Genomic DNA, 23,086 nt, shown 5'->3' on the forward strand with positions numbered 1-23,086 from the left:
CAAGATTTTTCATTGAAAGTGGTTGCTTGAACGCGCAGTTGAGAGGGTTGTGATATGGAGTGATTTGTATGCCAATATTGGGATAATGGAATCCGGCGCAAAAATGAATGTGCTCCAAGAATTATTTCCAACTTAAAAAAGAAAAATGCACTTGAAACTGAAAAATGTGTCCAATCAAAACAATTTTTCCTGGAGAGAAATTCTCTCTCTTCTGTCTTCAAAACAGAGAAGGACACAAATGTGCCGCAAAAGCCAGCCAATCCCATACAGGGACAGGAAGGTTAACGCTGATTGGTCAGAAAATCTTCGAATCGATGAACCTGTTCCAGTCTACGAGCTGATTGGAAGAATTTCTGACCAATCAGCTTCAACCTTCCTGTCCATCTCTGTGATTGGCTGGCTTTTATGGCACGTTTGTAACACAGTGCCTTGCTCTGTTTGGAGCGTAGAACAGAGAGAGCTTTTCATGAGTGAAAATTGTTTTGATTGCACTTTTTATTTTAATCTCTAATGCATTTTTCTGTTCCAAGTGCAAAAGAATTTTTGGACAACATTTTGAAAGTTGTATGCTCAAAACAGTAAGTATTGGAAAAATGGCAGAAAAATCACTCCATAGTGTCAACATAGCTTCAGTCGCACCCAAGTATCAGTAGAACCCCGGGCCAAACTATGCCACAAAAAAACCTGACTTCCACTCCCAAAAATCCCTTAAGTCTGATTATCTGTCAATTGTCACTAAACGGTTAATTCACTAGATTTTCTTGCTGAATTGACTTAAAACTTACTGTCCAGTTCATAGTGGGTGAGAGTTGAATCACTCAGATTCCGGACGCTGTAGGGAGCTGTGGTGAATGAAGCATAAAGAAAAGAAAAAGTCAATCAAGCTAAGTAGGAAGACAATAAAACGACAGAGGTAACAGGCTCCAAAGTCCCATACTTTCATTGTTGAGCAAGAGCAGCACTTTTGCCATAAAGGAAAGCACACAATGACTGTGATCATGGCTCAGAATTAACCCCCCAATGACTCGACAAGAGTAAAATTACAGGCCCTGTTGCACAGAGTGCACACGGGGCGAGAGACAGAGCAGCTCTTGAGTAAAGCTAATAACAGCCTGCGGCTGATAAGCAGAGAACACAAGATGAAATGTTTCGCTGGGAACTGTCAAGACCAATGGGGAGATCTTGGTAAAAAAGATTGGGCCTGTGTGACAGTTTTCCTCTAATGGAAATAATGGTGCTGCTGACATAGGAAGTGAGTCTTTTAATTATGTGCGACTCAAGTAGAGTGTGGAAAGTGTGGCTTTTCGACTCAATAACCAATTTGTTGTGACGTAGATCTGTTGTCGGTTCCTTTTGGGGTCATTTTCTTGATCTGCATTTCTTCTGAAGGGAAGTATTTAGTGTTTTTTTAAGCCACTAAATTCTCCTTCCTCACCTGTGAGGTCAGCCCAGGTGAAGGCGCTGTTGACCGTGTGAATGTAATTGCGCAGACGGTCGTACAGCAGCTCGCGGTAGTGGATCCGAAAGCCGAGTAAGATTCCATTGATCTTTTCCTCAGAAGGCGGCTAAGATTGAAGACAAAAACAAATAAATAAATATCAAATTCAGAGGAAAGAAAGATGACTAACCCCCCGAGCGCTGTGGTGTTTATGTAAACCAACATATGATCACCAACTTTGCCTCACCGAAGAAGCTAACCGAAACAGAAAGACACAACTTCTCAGACGGGGTAGTCATCCGCAGCTTGAGTAATGCTCAAAAATCCCCCTCGGTGGAACATGAGAGAGCAAGCCCGGTGGGGGAAAGGCAGAGAGGAAAAAACAAGTACCCCTCCACTCTCATAAAGTAGTCTCCATAAAAGTAAAACTGTCTGAGAGCCTCCTGTTTTGCTCTTTATGACTTGTTAATTCAGCTGTCAGTGTGATAGAAGTGTGCAGATGTGTGTAAAACTCTGCAGTCTGTAAGTATAGGTTTCCCTGACTTCTTACTTGGCCTCTTATTAACTCAGACTCGAATGCGTCGTGGATTTTGCAAACAATGATACAAGATAGTCATTAAGCCTCCCCGATCTTACCTTCCAGCGGATCAGCACTGATGTTGTTGTGTGCGGCGTCACGGAGAGTATCACCGGCGCTTCGTCTGGGGCTGAGGGCAGCGAAAGTGGGACACATTAGCCAAACTGACCAGAAAATGGGCACGATTCGAGATGCCTAATGTACCCGAAAGGCTGTGGAATCCACGGAGAGAAACGAGAGCTTGGCAAAACTTCTGTTTTGGCAAAACTTCTGTTTTGCCAGCCTTTGCAGGCCCCGTCTCCCAGCACTGCAGATGGTGCAGGCATGAATCTCCTGCAGCCTCTGTCACCAGGCTGGGATCATGATACTGAACTATTCACTCTAAAGCCGATACCGGGCAACATTCTGTTTCTGGGTGACAACATTATAGTCATGAATGAAAGGCCATATTGAAAAATAAGGATAACTATTTGTCTGGTTTTTCTTCATTTTCCAAAAAAACTTTTCATCAAAAGTTGAGACTAATTAACCCTTTGCATCGCTTTAAATGCACACTAAAGTAAAACCAATGAATCATCAAAACCTTGAACCTTATAATTGTTGAAAAAACCAGCAGGTTTTACCATCACAGAAGATACTTCTACGTGCTAACCCCAAAATTCCAAGAGGATCTGGCTGCAGACATCAATGTCCAGAACTAGAAGCCTTCGACCGGAACTGAAAGTAACCCCTATGTTGCTAAAAAAAACTTTATTTCAACAGGCAACCCTAACGGTTATAGTTTTTCCCGTTTGAAGCCTTAAAAGGTTTTTCCAAAACTCTGAACACTTTTGTGTTACGGTCAGGGTAAGTTGTATAATTTAAGGCGGCATCTTGTCTGCAGCCAGGTCCTTTTACAAAAATCAGACTTAAAGGAAAGATGTTTAGCAGCTAAACCCCATTGACTGTATTACAACCGGACTGAGTGAGTGTGATGTCACCCACAGAAGATGGATTACTTCCGGCTTTAACAAAATGAAAACAAGTCAGACGCTAATTTTTTTGCAATACGAACGCTGGGATATTGGAACAAGATATCGTCAGTAAGCAGCGATAGGTCTGAATCGGTTTTTGTCAACATTTCTATGGCAACCATTATCACCAATCAGGAGTGAGCTTGATGGAAGGCCACACCTCTACCACCTTAAAGCGGACAACACAAAATCTGTCAGTCAAATGTTTCAAACATTCAATGTGAGAACGCATACTTTAACCGAGGCATCTGATTGGTCAGTTTGTAAGTTAAATATCTTGCACTACAGCAAAAAAGAAAAAAATAGGAATACCAAGAAGATGTTAAATAAAAGGCAGCAGAGCTAGAACGGCTATTCTAACAAATATGGCTGAGTAATAGCTGTATTGTTCTCTATAGAAGTTTCTTTTTGGCTTTTTTTTTTAAAAAAATAATGAAAAGATAAGAATAAAGAAACTCAAATGCAAAGTTTGCAAAACTATCAACAGGGAAGCATTAAAAAAAGCAAAGCAGTGAATAAAAGTGAAGAGGCAAGAAAAAAATGCAGGAAGTGAAGTAGGAAATAATTTATAGACTGATGTTTTGAAAAAAACACAGAAGAAACAAAAGACAATCAATATTACAGTGGAATATTTGGTCATATTTTCCCTGTGACAGACTGGCGACCTGTCCAAGATGTCCTCTGCCTTCGCCCACGAGTGGCCAGGATAGGCTCCAGCAGCCCCGTGACCCCAAAAGGGACAAAGGGGGTTTAGAAGATAACGAATGAATGTATTAGTCTATAAAGTAAATTTTCTCCTTTTATTACTGAAGAGATTTTTAGTTTTCGTAATTTTTACAACAGAAACTTTCCAAAAATAATTTTCTTTTAGGGATTTAGGGTTACCCAAATGATCTGTGTTTATAAAAAAGGTAATCAGAAGTACAAAGGGCAACATGCAGGACAGAACTGCAGGTAGAGAGCACTTCCCTGATTGGTGATCATGGTGCTAAAATCACATTCTTGAACGTGCGTTTCGCTTGTGGTGTTCACACTGGACTAGCAACCAATTTGTTGGACTCCTGCTTTTATTTACTTCAGTGTGTGCCGCGGTAAAAACCATACTGGGAGTTTAACTACAGGCAGCAATTGCTTGCACACCCTTTTAGACAGAACCAGATGTGTTCACCTAATAAAAGTGGATCAAAGGAGTTAAAAAAAATCTAGCATTTGGACAGAGAAAAATGTCCGAAATTTTGTGGAATCCTTACCGTCCTGCAGAGTTGTGATTGCTTCGCTTTCCTCACTGTACTCACTGTCCCCAATGTCATTGGTAGCTTTTATTCTGAACTGGTAGGATGTGAAGGGCTTCAGCCTTAGGGATGGAGGCACAGGAAAGAGCATCAATCTTGATGATAAATCACAGCACTGGATCTTATTATTTTTAAGCCACAGAAAGAAATGTGCTCCCACAGTGGGGGAAAGAAAGTAAATTACTGGTCTTGCTTCTAACCAAACTTTATAAAACATGGAAAGAAAAAAAATCCTCTTTTATTTGCATTTCTGAGATTTTTGCTGGTTTATAAAACGTGGAAAAAAAAGGAACACCATGTAAGGATATTGCTTGTTTGCGAGCTGGTGTTGAGTTCTAACTTGGTGCTACCTGGACACAATGTAGGAGGCCGCCTCGTGGTTGACGGAGGCTGAGTGGACCGTCCAGTTCTTGTCAGGGAGCTCCCTCAGCTGTACAGTATAGTAGCGCACAGGTGACAACCCGTCGCTGCCCGGCTCCCACGAAAGTAAGACCTGGCGGGCTTGAACGTGTTTCTGAGGGACCAAGGGACGGCTGGTGGGCTGGGGACGAGCTGGAAGCAAGTGAAAGAAAAACTAGTATAAAACCAGTATCGGAAAGTTTCCTACACGTACAAAATCTATAGCACACTGAGAAAAGGAAAAAAAAAAAGAAAAGCAATAGCAGAAATACCAGAGAACATCCTCAACATGCCTTTGGGGGAGCCTCTAAAGTGATGTTCTCACAACCGAATCAGCCTGTTTCCTGCAAATGCTCTCCAGGGTGAGGCGAGCTTTCAAGAAAACACATCTGCTCGCTGGACATTGACTGAGAACAAACTGCACCCCTCCACACATCTGTGACTGCTCTGTGTACAGTACAATGTGCTGATGAACGCCAAATGACGCTGCACAACAGCGCTCCATTACACTGCAATCAACTGATTGTCCAACTGAGGGGTTTGCCACCTTTAACACTATAAGTCAAAGCTCTGTCTCCCCCTTTGGTCACCAGCGGGAGCAATCTCCAGAGGACTGAAGGCACTTCATCTCCCAGCATCCCCAGTGCTCACGTCCTGGATGCTGCACACCTGACTCTCATTCACGAAATCAACCACAGCATATCTAAGGGTGAAGTATTGTTTGTGCCACTCTGCCTTCATCACTGAGCGGTATATTTGGACCGGATCTGCTGACCCTGTTCTGATCCAATTCTGACCCTGTTTGCCTGCCGGCTGCCTGCCGACTCTCGGACTCGCGCCTGTATTTTGACAACCCTTGTCTTTCCTTTGATGATCTCATGCCTCATGTTATTGACCCCTGCCTGCCTGACCCTGATTTAGCTTTGTCGTCTTTTAGCTGAGTTAATCAACCTGCTGCATTTAGATATAGCCCTCTGCCTGTTCTTGTGACACATTTGGTGCGGTTTCTTACTCAAACTTTACAAGAGAAGTCCCTCCTCATCGTTAACATAAACACACTTTATGTTTTTGTGGCCAGTAGGAAAATTCATTAATAAAATGTAAACATTTTTATGTTTTTCTATATATAACAATTCAAACTTCTTTTAATTTTGACAGCATCACATAGAAGCTTGAAAATGGTCCATTTATTGGCAGCACCATAAAGCAGAAAATATGGTAACTAGCGGAGCACATCCTAGGCTGTGACAATGCAGTTATAGAAAGAGAAATTCTACCAACCTCTTTTCTCTGTGGTAACCACCAGCGCCTCAGCCGCCTCCCCCCACCCCTTCCTGGTCTGGGCCGTGATGCGAAACACATAGACAGACTCTGGTTTCAGGCTAGTCACCGTGTACTGGCGAGCGCTGGGGTTCAGCACGTTCACCGTGGCCGTGTTACTGTTGCTGGAGTTTAGGTAGTACGTGATCTGGTAGGCTGCAAATGAAAAAGAAAAACGTATTATGACTCAGCTGTGCTTTCTGACGTGGTTTCATTGTGTTCCTGCATGCAGCTGTAAGCTTCTGGCTTCAGCTAAAACTGAATTATACAGTGGGCTGTATGATAAATCAGTCTCACAAGAAAATCCCCAATTAGCCTCCCAGAGAGTCGAACTCCCTCTGCAGAGATACCAGAAAATAAGATTTGATCCCCCCCCCATGTATTGTCTTATCCATTTATCTAAAATATTCAAAAACCTGTAAAAATATGAAAAAGATCATCAGGAAAACTGGTTAAAATTAGTACTAAAAAAAGACAACAAACCAAGGCTGGAGATAGACATGGGCAAGGGGGGCAATGCCCCTCTTAAATGCAGGGCAGCAAAAATCCCCAATTCACAATCTAAAAAATATAAATTACGGGAAAAAATAACAAAAACCCAAAAGAACAAAAGCAAGTGCTTGTCTTAAGCCTGATTAATGCAGAGGGTAGCATCAGTAAGACCTTTTCACATAAAATGAAGGAAAAGGTAGATGAAGTGATTTGAGGTTAGCATGGTTTTATGAGCATTATAGGGCCTTGGAGGGACACAACACCCCAAACTCTCAGCACACCCAGACTTGCCCCCCCATATTTTACCTGCACCCCATAGTGGGGCTATCTAGATCCGGGCCTGCAATGAACTATGACACAGAGTGTGTTACTAACCGAGTATGATGCCATTTGGCTGGGAAGGGGACTGCCAAATGAGCCTGACCGAGGTGGTCCGCACTTCAGGGAACAGGATTCCCACTGGAGGTCCTGGCACTGCAGCAACACAGCAGATTCCAACCATCTTTTTCAGACAAAACATCCTTTTTTTTTTTAAGTCAAACACGAATCATTCAGATTTGGATTGCATAACTGTACCGTGCAAAATTTATCAAAGAGTCAAAGTGGGTACCGTCATCCAAAGTCCTTTCCAGGATGGGTGGAGAACTGGGCCGTCCATCTCCTATCCGGGTGAATGCCAGCACCTGAATCTCATAGAGGACGTATTTCCCCAAACTGCTTAGCTGGACGCTGTGGGTGGCATTTCCCTCCACTGTCCAGAAATGGGCTGCTTTTTCAGAGTCCTTCTCTTTATACACCACCTAATCCAGAGAGGAAAAACCATGCAGCTGGCCTCATTCGTGCCATCTTGCCATTTTCAACCTGTGTTGGATTCTTAGGTAAATGTGAAACTTCCAAATCTACAAACCTTGTAGCCAAGAATAAGGCCGTTCCTGTCCGGCTCTAGGACTTCCATCCAGCGCACAAGGATGCTGCTGGAGGTGGTGGCAAAGGCAGACACATTGGTCGGTCCACTCGAAGGGACTGCACAATAAAGAGGAAAGACGTTTTCCTGAACAGTTTGCTTATTTAGCCCTTCTCACTCTCTGTATATGAATTAATCTTTTGGATAAATTCTAAGATGTCAACGTTTGACCCTAGGGGAAAGAATACATTGTTAAATGATCCGAAGAATGGGTGGAATGTATTCAATTTAGCCCAAATCCAATTAAATTTGGCTGTTTTTTTTTTCTTTTTATGCAGATGACTCACCAGACTCCCTCGTCCTGCCTCTCACGGGCTGACTCCAAGGTCCAACTCCCATGTGGTTAACGGCCTGGACCCTGACCTCATACTCTGTCCACTCCTCAAGATCCTCAATCGTGAATTCTCTCTCCAGACGGTCAGCAATGACATGGATCAAGCCGTGACCCTGTGAGCCGACGCGGTAATACTGGATCCTGTACCCCACCTGCTCTGCATTCCCGTTGTACTCCCACTCGGGCAGAGGCTGGAAATCAGGAGAACGAGAGGAGATTGGTTATGCAAGGTTAGCGATAACTTTTAAGAGATGTTCTCTTAAAAAAAGACGAAACAAAAAAAAACCCTACCATCCATCGCAGCCAGAGGCTTGTCTCACTGGCAGTGCGCAGCGTGACGTTGGCGGGGGCAATGTCAGGCGGAGCCGGAAGGGTCTGGATCTTTCTGGAGGGCTGACTGGGAGGACTGGTGCCCACTATGTTGACTTGACGCATTCGGAATCTAATATTTGGAAAGACTTTTGTTAATCCAACCACTGAAAAATTACTTTACCAAGCACCTGTGTAGCTACGTGAGAATGCGAGAGTTTTAAACGTTAGCTCCACCGAGAAAATGGGTGTCTGTGGGGCGGTGCTGGCAGCACACTCTTCCTGGAAGGGGCTGTTCTTACCTATCTACCTTATAATGTGTTTTCGTGAATTTGGAGGGGCTAGAGCTCAGTGCGCAGGTTTTTAGAGGAATATTCAGCCATGCATAAACTGATGAAAATACTAATTTGGGGTTTCAGTGAGGAATGATACACTTATGATACACTTACAAGATCAAAAAGTTGATATTGCAGGATATAGGCCCTATAATGATTCCAGAAGTGATTTACACATCAAATTAGCTTTCAGCGGTACTCCCGTCTTTCTGTGACCCAGTTTGAAGACTTGCTGTCACATATTAGTCCCAAAAGAAATGATAAAAAAAAGTCAATTAGAGGGCCTTTTTGTTATTGCCTTAATGGAAATAAGACAAATATCATAAAGTTCAGGAAGAGAACGATCAGATTCTCCTCCATGCTGTTTTTGAACTCCGCCCACCATTACAACTCATCACTGACTAAAACGGAGTTCCTAATTCATTGATATAACACAACTTCTTTGTAAAAGTTCAGATATTTTTACATTTTCACAGTGGCGCCCACAATGTGCTGCTGCCAGATGCCACGCCCCTTGCCTATGGCGCAGTAGGACCCCTGCCGCGCCAATCACATTCTATTGTAGCTTAAATAACTTAAATTGATCAGAGAGGGAAAACTATAGAAACTGTTTTTTAGTTGCACAGACACAGTGCGACTAAAACTAGGCTGCAACTGCAAAAAAAGACACAAGAATATGTTCAAATAATCTGGAATACACAAGTGCGTGCTGCTAACTTTTTACAAACACTTAATATCAAAACTGTGAGATAAAAATCGAGTTTAGTCAGGATTGAACCTTAAATTCCTTTCTCATTTAAAAGTGCATAAAATATGTCAAAATGGAGATTTAGTTTCATTTCTGTGCAGTTCTGTGTTCTAGTATTTGAACATTGACATTAGTCAAAGCTGTATGAACGCAGTTTGATTTAAGGGGATCTTCTTTTTTTTGGAGGAAAAAAAAAAGTGAAAGCGTTGTGAGTCCATAAAAACAAATGAAGGATATACAGTAAACCTCTTAACAGCATTTAACTGGGTGAAATAACGAGGGCGTCTTTCTCTGAATGCACCGTAAAGAGGAGTCTTTGCTGAGTAAACACAGGGGGTTCACTGCAAAGTTCAAGCCAATCATGAGCTTCAAATATAGAAAGAATATGTTTATCCTGCAAACATCAGCGCTGACTGATCATGCTGAGAAAATGACACTGAAACAAAAAACAGACGGAATGACGAAAAAACCGCCAAGCATGGAAATAAAGTTGTCATTGGTTTGTCGTTTATCAGAAAAGATTCTCCTCAAAACATTTTTTTTAATACATTTTAGTTAAAAAAAAGCATTGATTAAATAATTTTTTTAAGTAATCAGCCTGAGGAATAACTAATTTTGTTTTATTTAGAAATAAAAATGATATTTTTAGCTCATATTTTTCTGTTCTTTTTTATTTTACTTTGAGTTAAACTTTTAAACCAAATGTTGACAAAATAAAAATACTTGTCAAATATTCATTATTATTTTGCACCTCATGTATTAGATCAGCATAATCTCTCAGATTATGTTGTGTGTTATTTGATTTTTTTTTAACTGTGTCATATTTTGGTTAGGGCTTAAGAAATAGAAAAAGAAAAAACTGAAAAGGTGAAAAGTACCTGTATAAAGTGTAAGGGTTGAGGTTTGGCACCTCCAGCGCTCGAGCCTCAGGTTCGTTGGAGACCTGGTGGACTATCACCCAGTCCTCATTTTCTCCAACCGCACCCACCTAGGATTAAGACAGCCAGATGACAAATGATCCAGCGAGTGTGAGGGCAACCCCTGAAAATGTCTCTATCTGAACAAGTTGGGGTTTGGTGTAAAATCAGATTTCAAAAAAAGTATCACTTGTAAAAAAGGAAAAAAAAAACTTTGTCAAACCAAGCTCACCTGGGCCTCTACCAGCCAACGGGAAATGGAGGTTTTGCCATCATAACCAGGCTTAAACAGCAGAGTGACAGAGCGTGGGCCGATGTTTGAGACGACAATGTTGGTTGGGGGACCAGGAAGTTCTATGAAGACAGTGAAAAAGCCATAAGTTAACCACCCAAAAAAATGGAGAACGAAGCATTTCTGTGGACACAAATAACTGAAATTCTTGTGGATTTCCTTCCATTGCTTCCTTTCCTCTTGGAGGGCAGTTATGCTTTAAAGGAGCCCTGTGGAAAAAGCATCTACCACAGTACCCTCTTGTGGCCATACAGATACTGTACAAAAGGGGATATGTCACCGTACACTTTTCCTTTAGAATTTGCTACCAAAAGTACCAAAAAACGTTATTTCCATTTATGATTCACAGTTTTTTGTCTTTTATATGTCGTGGTAAATCAGGCCCAGATTTAGCCACAGAATATTGGGGGTGCGCTGAGAGATTGGGGTGTCATAAGGCTCTAAAATACTCAAAACCATCATATCAGTTCATCTATCCATACATCTATTTTCTCCTTTCATCTATTTAAAGTGTCTTTTATATTTTTTTGTTAAAAGCTCCGCATTGCCCAGACTTGGGACGAGCACTTCTTTTTTTTTTTTTTTTTTTTTTTTTTGAATGGTAAATGTTCCCATTCCCACCACGGTGGCGCAGTGGTTAGCGCTCTTGCCTCACAGCAAGAAGGCCCCCGGTTCAAGTCCCGGCTGGGGGACATGAAAAACAGAACATCAATGGGGGACCTTTCTGTGTGGAGTTTGCATGTTCTCCCCGTGCATGCGTGGGTTCTCTCCGGGGTCTCCGGCTTCCTCCCACCATCCAAAAACATGCTTCATAGGTTAATTGGCAACTCGAAATTGACCATAGGTGTGAGTGCGGGAGTGAATGAGTGTGTGAGTGAGGACATTCTACCCTGCAACAAACTGGCGACTTGTTCAGGGTGTCCCCCCTGCCTTCGCCCACAAGTGGCCGGGATAGGCTCCGGCAGCCCCGTGACCCCGAAAGGGATAAAACGGTTAAGAAAATGAATGAATGAATGAATAAATGTTCCCAGGCCATCATGTCACTGCAATTAGCCCCTTTGCCTATCCCTATATCAGGCCTTGTGGCAGGTATATTAGTCCAAAAAACCATACCCTGGATTTTAATCATTTATGGTTTCCTCCAGAGAAAAATAAAAACCAACATGACCATATTGGAATTCCAAAGCATAATATAATTTCTACTGTATAAATCCTGGTGAAAGACATTAATGTCAAACAGTGGTCTATTAGCGTGATCGAGTCAGAGTGGCCTGATATTAAAAAGGTATAATCACTCCTGTGGGCACACTGAGCAAATTTTGACCAAAAAAAACAAAAAAAACATTTCCAGGGTTGTTTAAATGCAACTTCATTCCGTCTTAATGAAATGCAGATTATGTGTCTTGACTAAAATGACCGGCTGGAAATTATTTGTATGACTGATGGTCGCCTCTGTTTTTTACAGTGCAGTCACGCACACATACACACACACACCGACACACACAGACATATACGCTGGAAATAATTGCCATTCTGGGGACTGGAACCACGGCGCTGAAGTCACTTTTAACATAACAGCCTGTCATTTACAGGTTTCACAGATCCACGGGGTCTGAGAGGAGCCACCAGTAATTGGCATAAGCACTGTGTCTGTGTTGGAAGAGTTAGCAAATAAGAAATCATTAGACTCTAATTGTCCTTGGTGCCATCATGGGAGCTATAGTTTAGGGCATGTTGGGCAAATATGTAAATGTTACCTCTTTAGTTTGTTAAATATGACTGAATATTTTTTCATCTGTTTTAAATGAGATCATTAGAATCAGGAGATGAAATGTGGCTTGTTTGACAGATTCAGTGAAACAGTGAAAAGAACAGAAATACCACTTTCAGATTCCCTGTACTTCGTTGATATACTATTTCATACATTTGTGAAGGTAAATACATTGATCAACAACAAGGACAAAGGCTACAACACCTAAGTAATTATTACTTAAGTTTCTATACTAGAACAAATAAAAAACTAAGAAAACTAGACATTTTTGTCATGTTATACAAGGTGAATAGATCTGCCTGTGGAACTAGTAGAATCTTGAAATTGCTCAATAATAACGTTCATATCTTTGAATTACCACTCCGGTCATCTTTTAATATATTTTCAAAGTGTTCTTGTGCGTTGTTTTCTAGGACCTAGTTTCTGTAGAGCAGCAGTAGTTCCTTAGAAATTTCCTTGAGTTGTGGGCGGGACTGTTGGTGCGGAGTAATCCCACCCCTGCTCCCCGTCATCCATCTGTTCCCATCCTTACAGCCCCAACATATAGTGGAACAAAAAATGGCGAGGGATCCAGCTTCACAGTTTTGAAGCACAAGCTCAGAGGAGGAAAACTGAAAGTAGATGCATCCAAACGGAGGAGAGCAGGCAGCAGCATTTTTTTTTACGTTTTCTTCTCAAACCGCATTTTTTCATCTGATCAACCGTACTTAAAAGTAGTTTTAAGCTTAATTTTCTTAATCAGAAAAATGCCACAACAACATGTTACAAACACAGAAAACACTATTTTCCCCAGAGTTGGTCTTGGAAGTTGGCAATTTATACACTCCCCTCCCCTAGATACATTCTATTTTGAGCAGCAAAACAGTCCAACTATCTATATTTCTAAACTATAACCATCTGAAAGACTAGAATTACACATTTTAGGATGCAATTTTCCTAAAAATTATACAAAAATGTATATTTACTTTCAAACTTCTACCCTAGTTTGTTAAATGCATTTGTTCTGTGTTATGAGGAAAAAATAATTTAAAAAAACAATTTAATTCAATTGAGCATTCACCATTCACAAATATAACTTCTGCTTCAGAAAATATCATGTTAAAAAAAAAAACGTTTACCTGAAATTTTGCTTTAAATCCGATGTTCTAAAGATCGAATGACTCAAGACATTCAGGACTGATTGTTTTAAAAGCCATTGCATCTTCCTAAAAAGTTCATTATGTCTAATGTCGAGTGTCCCATGATACTTAAACCAGAAAGCAGACCTGTTCACTTCTAAACAGGGACTTGGGAACTTGAATAACTAACTTTAAAAGCTTGAAAAACCAGGAACAGAAGTTATTTTAATTTTTTTCAAAAATGAAAAAAATATATATCCATCTTCTGAGGTGTGGAAAAAGTTATCAGCTACAGATAAATATCCTGACAGTTATCTGGCTTTGTTTGAGTAATTGGTTCAGTTAAAGATCCCCTCCAGTGAAAATGGTGTTTTTAACATGTTCTAGTAGCATTTTTCTCATGATGGAGGACATTTAGAAAGAAAATTAAGCTCAAAATGGAATTTCTGAGTATTTCTTCATTCAAATTAGGAGCAAATGGAAAAAAGCTGATGAAGAAAGATTGTATGAGTGACATAGAGAATACGGTGGGCGGGCCTCAAGCTCCCTGCTCCAAGCTCTCCTTTAACAGGGAAAGGAATAGGGGCGGGGTTGCTCCGTGCCAACAGTCCCGCCCACAACTCAGAGGCAAATTTCTAATGAACTGATGCACTAATCATCATAATTAAAATAAATCCCAAAAGAAGTGGGCCTCTAACAAACTCTTTTGAAGGACGTGTGACTTCAGCTCAGTTTTTGTATTCATGATATATTGGTTTCTACTTTGTTTGTTGCTCTGAATTTTACATGAAGTCACATTAAGCATTTACTCCTGGTTTTCGTAGATTCAGTTTTATCCTACTCAGTTAATTAGTCCCCCTGGGTACTTCGTCAGTCCCCAGATTTTGCTTGAGGTCACCTTTTTAGATCTTCCGGTTGGTTTGCCGTGTTGAAGTTCAAACTCTTGAAATCATAATTCACCACATATAAGAAATGAAGCTGTCTGTTTTCTCCTTTTCTTCTCCTAATTTTGCATTGTTTTCAAACTCCGCTGGCATTATTCCATGTAACGATAAGGTTTATTTGTGTGGAGTTGCTGAATCTAAAATTATTTTTATTATTAAGTCTTATACACATTTTATGTCATTTCATAAACTTCAACTGGAGTACAATTGAAAGTCCCAATCTTTGATAATTGTACAGTGTTTCTTTACTTTAACGTCAACAATTGTTTGATTTGATTTGATTTGTTTGAGTATAATAATAGTAAGTTGAGGACAACTGACTACTAACAGAGAATGTTAATCCATTGGATAAATCATTGGATATTTCAAATATATTTCCTATGTCCGTCAGCACCAATAGGGTCATGGATGTTGTACTGTTTGGACAGACTTGCACCTAAATAAAACCTTAGTTTTGATCTAATTAAACCAAAAATAAGTATTTTTAAACATTTATGAGACCTGTTTATTTATTTATAGTTTTGCTGGTCATGCTAACTTAAATTTGATCATATTATTTCTTAGGAAAGGGACAATGCATATTAATGAACAATAAAACGAGTGTAAATATGCCAGATAATAGCTGCCGGCGCATTTCCATCTAGACTCCCTCGGAAGGTTGACTTAAAAAGAAAAAAGTTTTAGAGTAAGACATTACACACACAATGATAAAACACAGGTAGAAGACAGTATACACAATAGTATAAATAAAATACAGAATAAAGTTAACTATGCATACAAACTATTTCAAAATAAAATGACTGAAGTCAAACAGAAGAAAATGTTGTATTACATCTACATCCTACATCAGGGGTCACCAACCCTGTGCCCGCGGGCGCCAGTGCGCCCGCGGGCACCCCTTGTGGCGCCCGCAGGGAATGCACCCAAAAAAAATCTTTTTTTTTTTTTTTTTATTGAAGCAAATATTCAACAAACAACCACGGCATGTCTGTCAATGACAACAATATCAATTCTGAGATAAAGGTAGAAAGAAAACCCAAATATGTAAACAAATATAACTTAAAAAATAATCACTAAAAGTAAGGGTCTATTACAAAAGTTTAAATAGATCAAATAAATTACACAATTTCTGGACATTCTTATGATTCATGTAATGTAAAGATTTTGAGAATAGGTTGAGGTGGTTGAGTAATCCATTAATGTGAGGATTAATATTCCTGTCTGTTTTTATTTACATTTATGTTTAAAAAGTTAAAATTAAGTTAAAGTTTTAAAGGTTTAAAAGTTTAGCTTAAATAGGCCACACAAAAGGAAGTCCTCAAATTGTGTTTTTTTTTTTTTTGGGGGGGGGCTAGGAGGTTTTTAGTGGCGCCCTTCATACCACTTGGTGCCCATGAAATAGCCCTTGGCCTCAAAAAGGTTGGTGAACCCTGTCCTACATCAACACGACTACAATAAACAAAAACATAAAAATAAAAGCAAAAAATAAACAGTAATGCTTTTACATTCCCAAACTGATCCATGTAACCCATTTACAGTTTGAGTTAACCAGACGGCTTTACATCACTGAAGTGAATCTATCTAAAAATGTGTCCTAAAACAATTGTTTTATAGTACGTTGTGCATTGTTTAGGTGTTAAATCTACAGAGCTCCACAACCTAACTCCATAAATTGATATACATCTGTTTCTGAGTTCTACATGCATAAGGAGCTTTGAATTTAGATTTTCTCCTGTTTATGTCATCTTCTCAAACGGTCTTTTTTAATTTGGCATTTAACAGAATTGATAACATATTTAGACCTGATAAATCCAAGAAATTAAAGATCCACTTCGATGAAAATGGTATTTCTGCTGTATTTAGCAGTCTTTTGAAGTGTTTTTCCTGTATAACAAAAATTAAATTCAAATTGAGTTCAGTTTCTGAGTATTTCTTTATTTAAATCCTTGTGAATCAGGAGCAGATGAAAAAATAATTTTGGAAAAAGATCGTATTTGTGACCTAGAAAGTACTGTACACTGGGCGGGGCACAAGCTCCATTCTGATACATCTTGTGGACAACTAGATCCATGTTCGTCTTCAGTTTCCACGTCTGAGCTGGCATCTGGCTAAAAAACTGTATGACTGGATAGCTCACCATTTGTGTTGCACCAATAATGTTTAGTTAGGGTTGTGAGGGGCTGTAAGCTAACAGGAAAGAGACAGAGTTATCAGCGGAGTTGCTCCACTCCAACAGTCCTGCCCTGAACTCCTGGTGCTCTGCAGAAACTAAGTCCTAGACATCAACGCAGGTTTTTGGATTTTGGCTAAAAATGACATCATCATAATTGAAAGACCGCTTTGGCAATAGATCAAAAGATAATCGGAGTGGAACTTTTCTTTATTTTTGGGGGTGGCACACACTTTTCACAGATTTCCGATGTGTGGTCACCGAAACAATCAAAGTACACCATAACATATGCAAAGGTTTACAACTGAACAAATGTTGTACACACACAGACATTCTGGAAAACATTTCTTTACATCCTGAATGCTTCAACGCGTTTCCGATCTCCATTCTCTCTTTTATTGAATAGTGTTGGATGGACAGTAATCAAACAATTTCTCCTTTTCATAGTAAATGTTAATTTGTTTACTGACCTGGTGGGACCCCAGAGGAAATGGTGGAGGATGATAGTAGGCCCTGGCCCTTAGAGGTCATCCCTGCCACTTCAATGGTGTAGGTGGTAAGCGCGGTGAGCCCGGTGACCCTGTACTCCAAGGTAACATTCGGCAGGTAGTGAGTGACTCTGGTGTTGGTTCGGTTGAACTCCTCCCAGGAGATGCGATAACCTGCGAAGCACCGACAAATCCTCTCAGACAAAAACTCAAAGGCAGTTTTTTCCAACAGTAGTGATTTTCAGCTTACCGCTATGGGGCCAATCTAACCGAAATATTAAATTAACTTCATCAAAAATTGAATATAGCAAATGTAATCATTTTGTGATTATAGCCGCAGCTCGCACACCCTCCCAGAGACACACAAAAGCTCTCACACACACGCTCACCCTCTCAAAGTTAATGTAATTTGCTCCTTGGCCAGCAGCTCTTTTCATGTGATTGCATAAAACATTAAGCGGCATTTCTTGCCAAATCAGTAATCTTCCACGGGATGTCAGCGTTTGTCTCCTGAGAGGCTGTAGCCCATTAGAATATATCCGAAAAACACTTAACAATAGGCTGTTATCTCTCAAACTTTGTAAATATTAATAACGCACATTAATCCCTTACAGGAAACTTGTACCAAACGAGGTCAAGAATATCAACATCCACTTTTTATTTAGTTCACATATTTGGGAGGTAAATTCTTGGAGAGATATTCATTTGCCGTGCAGGCGTTCAAACAAATTCAGATTAGCAGGAAACAATTAAGATTGGATCAAAAAAGATGGCATCCATAAAACATATTTCAAGTGCAAACATGTTGTCCTGACAAGGACACGGCGTGCAGACGTGTACCTTCTGTCGAAAGCTACGTGCTAAAAATGCATACAAATCTTCAAATGATGAAACAGATTTATTAGCACAACAAGAGCTAATAAATATTTATTTGAACGAATAAAAGGAAGCATTCCCCTTAAAACCTCTGACAGTTATTTATTTGCAAATGTAATGAAAGTTGCCGTTTTCTCATAAGCTGCTAGCTAAAAGATGAATCCTTTCTAAAGGCCCGTACACACCGGGACGAATATTCGCCAGGCGTTATTCGCCAGCGTTTTTCGCCACGTCTTTTGTGTTCACACCCAGGCGATTTTCGCTGACGATGAGCCGAGTGAACATGCAATTTCATTCCCTGACATTAGATGGCGCTTAATGTAAACAGAAATACTCCTGTACACAAGGTGGCGCTGCGCAACTTTACGATTCTTAAAGTCGCTTTTCAATCAGAAGAAGAGAGCAAGTATTTACGCACTTGTCAGAATCATACAAAGAAAACATGAATATTTCAAGCATCAGTAGCTCCAACTGGTACTTGGTAAGGGGATATTTAAGAATGTCCGTCATTATTTCTTCGCGGCAGTGTAGACGCTACTTGGCGTCTAACTTCTTCGCTGGTATGTGTGCTCAGCAAGGCAGTTTTGTGTTTGAGCGCCCCCAAGTTGTGTTTTACTGTAACTTCAGAAGCTCCAGGCACGTGTGCAAAAGCGCCATTCTCATTGGTCGAATAGATTTCGACGCGTCGAAAAAAAAAAACGAACCCGAGGCGTTTTTTTTTTTTCGACGCTTCGCCTCGGTGTGCACACTCTCATTGGTGCCCTTTGTTTAGTCACGAGGCGTTAAACGTCGGCGAAAATCGCCGGCGAAATTCGTCCCGGTGTGAACAGGCCTTAAGAGTGCTGGCAGCTTAGATCAAAATAATTATGACTTTTTTAGGGGGTTTTAGTGTCCAAATGTCTTCTTTTGCAGTTGTTGCTCTCAACTGGTCTCTAGATCTACAAATCTTGCAAATGGCCAAGCAGGCCAGTAGGGGTGACCAAGGGTCAGTCTATCCAGGATGCACCAGAGGAAATTCGTGTGCCGGCTGTGGTGTTCAAAAGAAATTATGGCTCCTTGAGTTTATAAAAGGGCTGACCAAGTGTGTTTTTGAGTGGAAAAGTCTTTTTGAGACCCTAAGGATAATAATAATAATAATTTTTTAATGATAATTTTAGACAGCAGTGGATGCAGTTTATTTTTCCAGAAAGAAATGGTGGATATTTGTTCTGAATCAACCAGTGTTTGTACTGGCCAGGAGTCTGCTGAAAAAACGGCAAGTTTATAGATAGTTTATTACTAAAACTTGAAGTAATCTTTGTTTGACAATTCAATATTTTTTGTAGACTTAAAAGATAATCAGCTGGAAGTGTAATTTTCAGTTATGGTCATGTCCAATCAGACAGAATCTGGTTTAACCCTTTAAAACCGGAGATGCCACCGGTCACACCCAAATGACACACGCTCCGTGATATACTGCTCTTCAACTCTTCAAACGTTACTAACATAATGTCTTGCATCTCGGCTCAAAGCTGCTTTTCTCGGCGATAGAATCAGCATATTTACGTCAATTGTGTAAAGACTTCACTACTGTAAATTGTTGCATAACGGCGCAAAGCCTCTTTTCTCCGCTTCAGAACCAGTTGGATTCACGTTAATCGTGTCAACGGTTGAAGAGTAAAAAGAATGTCAACACTGGAACTAAAAATCTGCTGTTACAGGGTTAAATAAGAGTGAGCCTCTGCCAAGCTCTGCTGTAACATTATGACTTATTTTTAAAAAACAAAAATAGTAATAAACATATATGATTAGAGCCCAGAAAAACAATGGCCTCTCATCTCAACAAACCTTAAGCATGAATGACAGTCGTACATTAGCAGAAATGTAATACAAATTTATTTTTATTGCATTCATATTTGATGTGTTTTTTTTGTGGTCATTTTGCTTTTCGACAGTAAACAAAATTATGAATTTGAGAAAAATGACGGTTAAAAAAAAGGATAGTGTTGTTCAAACCTAAACGTAAGAATATTTTTTGTTTTTTAACAAGTGAATGTGCTTATGTGCCCTTTAATATTCTTTGATGCCCTTTTTAGCATAGAGCCTTCACACTGGCCACTTTCTGAGACTGTAATGTCCGTGCTTAGTGTGTGAAGTTGAAAGGAATACACTTTCATGACTGTTTTGTCTGCACAAGATGACCTTCATTTTTGTTTGCTTTCTGCTGATAGACCAAATTTGGGCACATTTATCTTTCAAATCCATACAACGTTGTGTTTTATCACTGCAACAAACCCACAATAGTGTCTGACGGGAGTCACTGTACCTGTGAGAACTCCATTTTTCTCATTGGGCTCACTCCAGCTTACTTTCAGGGAGGTGTCCAGAATTTCTGTGAAACTCAGATGACCTACGGCACCCGGGGCTGGATGACACAAAACATAATAAAGCCTTTTTAATCGTTCTTGACAAAAAATGTACCAAATATTTACAAAATACGGTCAATTAAGCTGCTGTTTTTCGGTCTCAGAGAGACATGATCATGATCACACTGCATCCATGCAGAATATCCTCACTCATTATGTTTCTAGAACTTCATTCTGCATAAATAATAGATTGCGCCTGAAGGATGCTTTACTGCGAGGTGCTTGTGTCCTCCATCTACCAACGGAGGGAGGAAAAAAAAAAGCGTAGGAAAAGTTCCTTACTGTCCTCGTGAGTCCTCACTGCTCTAGGCGGGCTGCGGGGGCCGTCTCCAGGTGTAGTGAAGCACAGCACCGACGTGTAATACTCAGTGAACTTCTTCAGACCTGTCACATAACCCACGTGAACACTGTCCTGGAAGTTAGGTCGCACCGTTACCATAGCAACCTCTTCATCTTTCCCCGGTTCCCAGGCCAGCAGCTGTAATACAGAGAGAAAGAAAAATCTAAAGCAAAATTGCAAAGCAGTAAAAATTATTTGAAAAAAATAAACAGCATTTCTTCATTTGTTTTCTTTTCAGAACAGTTTTAACGAAACCTATACGTTTCTCTCTACCAAACCAGATGACCCATCTGGCATCCCAGTTCCCTCTGCTAAATTTGGAAAAAGACCCTGAGGAGAAAAAGGGGCTGAGCAGCTGAAAAGCTCCACCAGTTCAGGCTCAAGAGGGAGGAATGATATCATCTCAACAAGCATGTTATCTGCATACTCAACTGCGCTGACAACTGGGACTTAGATTAACCAGTTAGCTACTTAGGTAGCTAATTGGTCCCAGTGGTTGGTCTGCAAGGTCATTTCCCGTTTCATTTACAAGGAACATTCCAGGAACGGAAAGAGCATCCAAGAGGATTTCTGGGGCAGTAAACACCAATCTGTATTTAGCATGCATCTTTCCCCACATATACAATTTCTTCTTTTCCTTTTCATCAACATTCCCTCATTTATCATCACTTGTGTCTTTTGAGAAAAAAGTGTTTGTCATTTCAGTTTTTATTTTTATTTTTTATAGATGAAGCCCACCCCCTAATACCTTAAGCTAAGTTCATAAAAAGCATAAAAGGTCAATGTAAACACATGTAAACACGCGTAAACCTGTGTTTTAGGCATCTGTGTTAAAAAAAAACAGGTTGAACTTTGACCAATGAGAGACTCTGATTGGGAAGTGACGTATTGAAGGCACCCCTTTAAATAAGTCACAACCATTGGAAATTGATCATGGAGGAGAAATTAATAACCGTGGTTTGTGCCCAGCCAGAATTTTTCATACCTTTGGGACAGAGCTGCGAAAGATAAAGGCTGGAGCAAGACTCAAGAAGTTTGTGCCAATTCCACAAGCCTCCTCCAACTGTAGATGACGGACATGCACTAGCAAATAGTAAAAAAGAAAAAGAAGTGGAAGCCCCTCCCTGTTTTTCCAGTGTGAACATCATGGGGTAAACCTGCGTTCAATAACCTGCGTTTAGCGCGTTTTTGAATCTGCATCAAAGGCCCGGGGAGTCTGTAGCTTTAGACACATGCACCGGTACAGGGGTTGACATGTACAGGTGTCGAGGATTTTTGGGTAGTCCGGGCCATACAGGGTTGTAGACAAGAGAGCGCAGGCAAGTCTTGGAGTTCCCTTAAGGCTCATGCGGCCACCTTGAAGGACATCATGAAAATGGAACACACGATTGTCTGGCGTGTGGTAAGTGTATCGTGAAGTATTTGTAAGGATAATGTAAGTTACACACACTCGTGAAGTACGGGTGATGCAGTTGTACGATGCCCCAACACCACACTCTAGTCATTAGTAAAGCCTCAGTCATGTGCACTCATACGGGTGCTGCAGGTTTTTAGGTTGTCCGGGCCCCATACAGATTTGTCCACATTCTGCCTGGAGACACTCAGTGTCCACCCGCAAGGGCAGTTGTGACTAAGGCGTTAACTGACCTGTAAAGTACCAACGACTAGTCAAAATGAGGGGGAAAATAATCACGACACAAGGAATTCTCTATGGAGTCAGAGGGGAAGATACAAAATGATTTACTGAGGGCTTTGAGCAGATGAAAGGACACACGAGAGACAAAAAAATGACTATAATTAACAGCCACTGGTAAAATAATCAAGACATTTATCAGTAGGTTTAAGTGAGCATCTCACTAAACCTGAAGAAAAAAAGAGAATGCAGTTTGACTTAACTAATGAGTAAACAAGGTCCATTCTTTTCACTGCCAGCACTATTATTTGCCCTCAAGCTTTGCTCTCACTTGATGAGGCAATGCGAGTTCACCCGCAGAAGATTTTTTTTATTTTTATCTTATTGACCACTGGTCACCATGTGGGGGAAGGCTGAACGCTGACCTTGTAGCCCTGGTTGATGCCGTTGATGAACTGCGGGTTCGGAGCGTTCCAGGTGAAACGGATCGCCGTTGAGTTGACCGCTTCAGCTTTCACGTTTCCCGGAGCGATGGTTGGAACTGGATGGAGAAGGCAAGAGAAAAAAGAAGATGGGGGGTAAAAAAAACTGCTAGCAACTAGTTTGGCGTCAGCATTGATCGCTGTCGTACAGGTCTGGGCAGATTTTCCCATCAGCCTTTGTGTGACACTCACACCAAACACCAAGGGTGACTCTGAAACTGGGACGTCACATAAACAAAGGCTGATTCTATTTTTTAACATGATTTCAGGGAGAGATCATCAACCTGATTGAATGCTTAAACACATTGTCTGTATATGAGAACTGGACCAAGTGAGTGTGACATCATCCAAAGAAAATGACTTACATGGTTGCATTAAGGTCAATTCAGTCGCCACTTTTTCCTGCGATACTGACGTTGTCATGTTAGA

The 23,086-nt window shown here is 40.5% G+C and overlaps 1 protein-coding gene across 5 annotated transcripts in view; it reads right to left on the minus strand.

Moving 5' to 3' along the window:
* sdk2b (sidekick cell adhesion molecule 2b) overlaps positions 1-23,086 on the minus strand; it is a 392,744-nt gene that overhangs the window by 30,742 nt on the left and 338,916 nt on the right. For all 5 annotated transcript variants that reach the window (XM_023949204.2, XM_023949202.2, XM_023949203.2 and 2 more), the window contains exons 18-34: positions 22,601-22,716; positions 20,485-20,680; positions 20,103-20,201; positions 16,904-17,095; positions 10,371-10,492; positions 10,100-10,209; positions 8,121-8,271; positions 7,783-8,020; positions 7,439-7,554; positions 7,142-7,331; positions 6,907-7,005; positions 6,001-6,195; positions 4,671-4,872; positions 4,279-4,382; positions 2,075-2,145; positions 1,436-1,565; positions 786-842 (exon numbers count right to left, since the gene is read on the minus strand). In XM_023949204.2, coding sequence (XP_023804972.1) covers positions 786-842; positions 1,436-1,565; positions 2,075-2,145; positions 4,279-4,382; positions 4,671-4,872; positions 6,001-6,195; positions 6,907-7,005; positions 7,142-7,331; positions 7,439-7,554; positions 7,783-8,020; positions 8,121-8,271; positions 10,100-10,209; positions 10,371-10,492; positions 16,904-17,095; positions 20,103-20,201; positions 20,485-20,680; positions 22,601-22,716 — 2,388 coding nt within the window. The remainder of the gene's footprint in view (positions 1-785; positions 843-1,435; positions 1,566-2,074; positions 2,146-4,278; positions 4,383-4,670; positions 4,873-6,000; positions 6,196-6,906; positions 7,006-7,141; positions 7,332-7,438; positions 7,555-7,782; positions 8,021-8,120; positions 8,272-10,099; positions 10,210-10,370; positions 10,493-16,903; positions 17,096-20,102; positions 20,202-20,484; positions 20,681-22,600; positions 22,717-23,086) is intronic.

Source organism: Oryzias latipes, chromosome 19, assembly GCF_053564925.1.
Source record: "Oryzias latipes strain Hd-rR chromosome 19, Olatipes_Hd-rR_3.1".
Lineage (NCBI taxonomy): Eukaryota > Metazoa > Chordata > Actinopteri > Beloniformes > Adrianichthyidae > Oryzias > Oryzias latipes.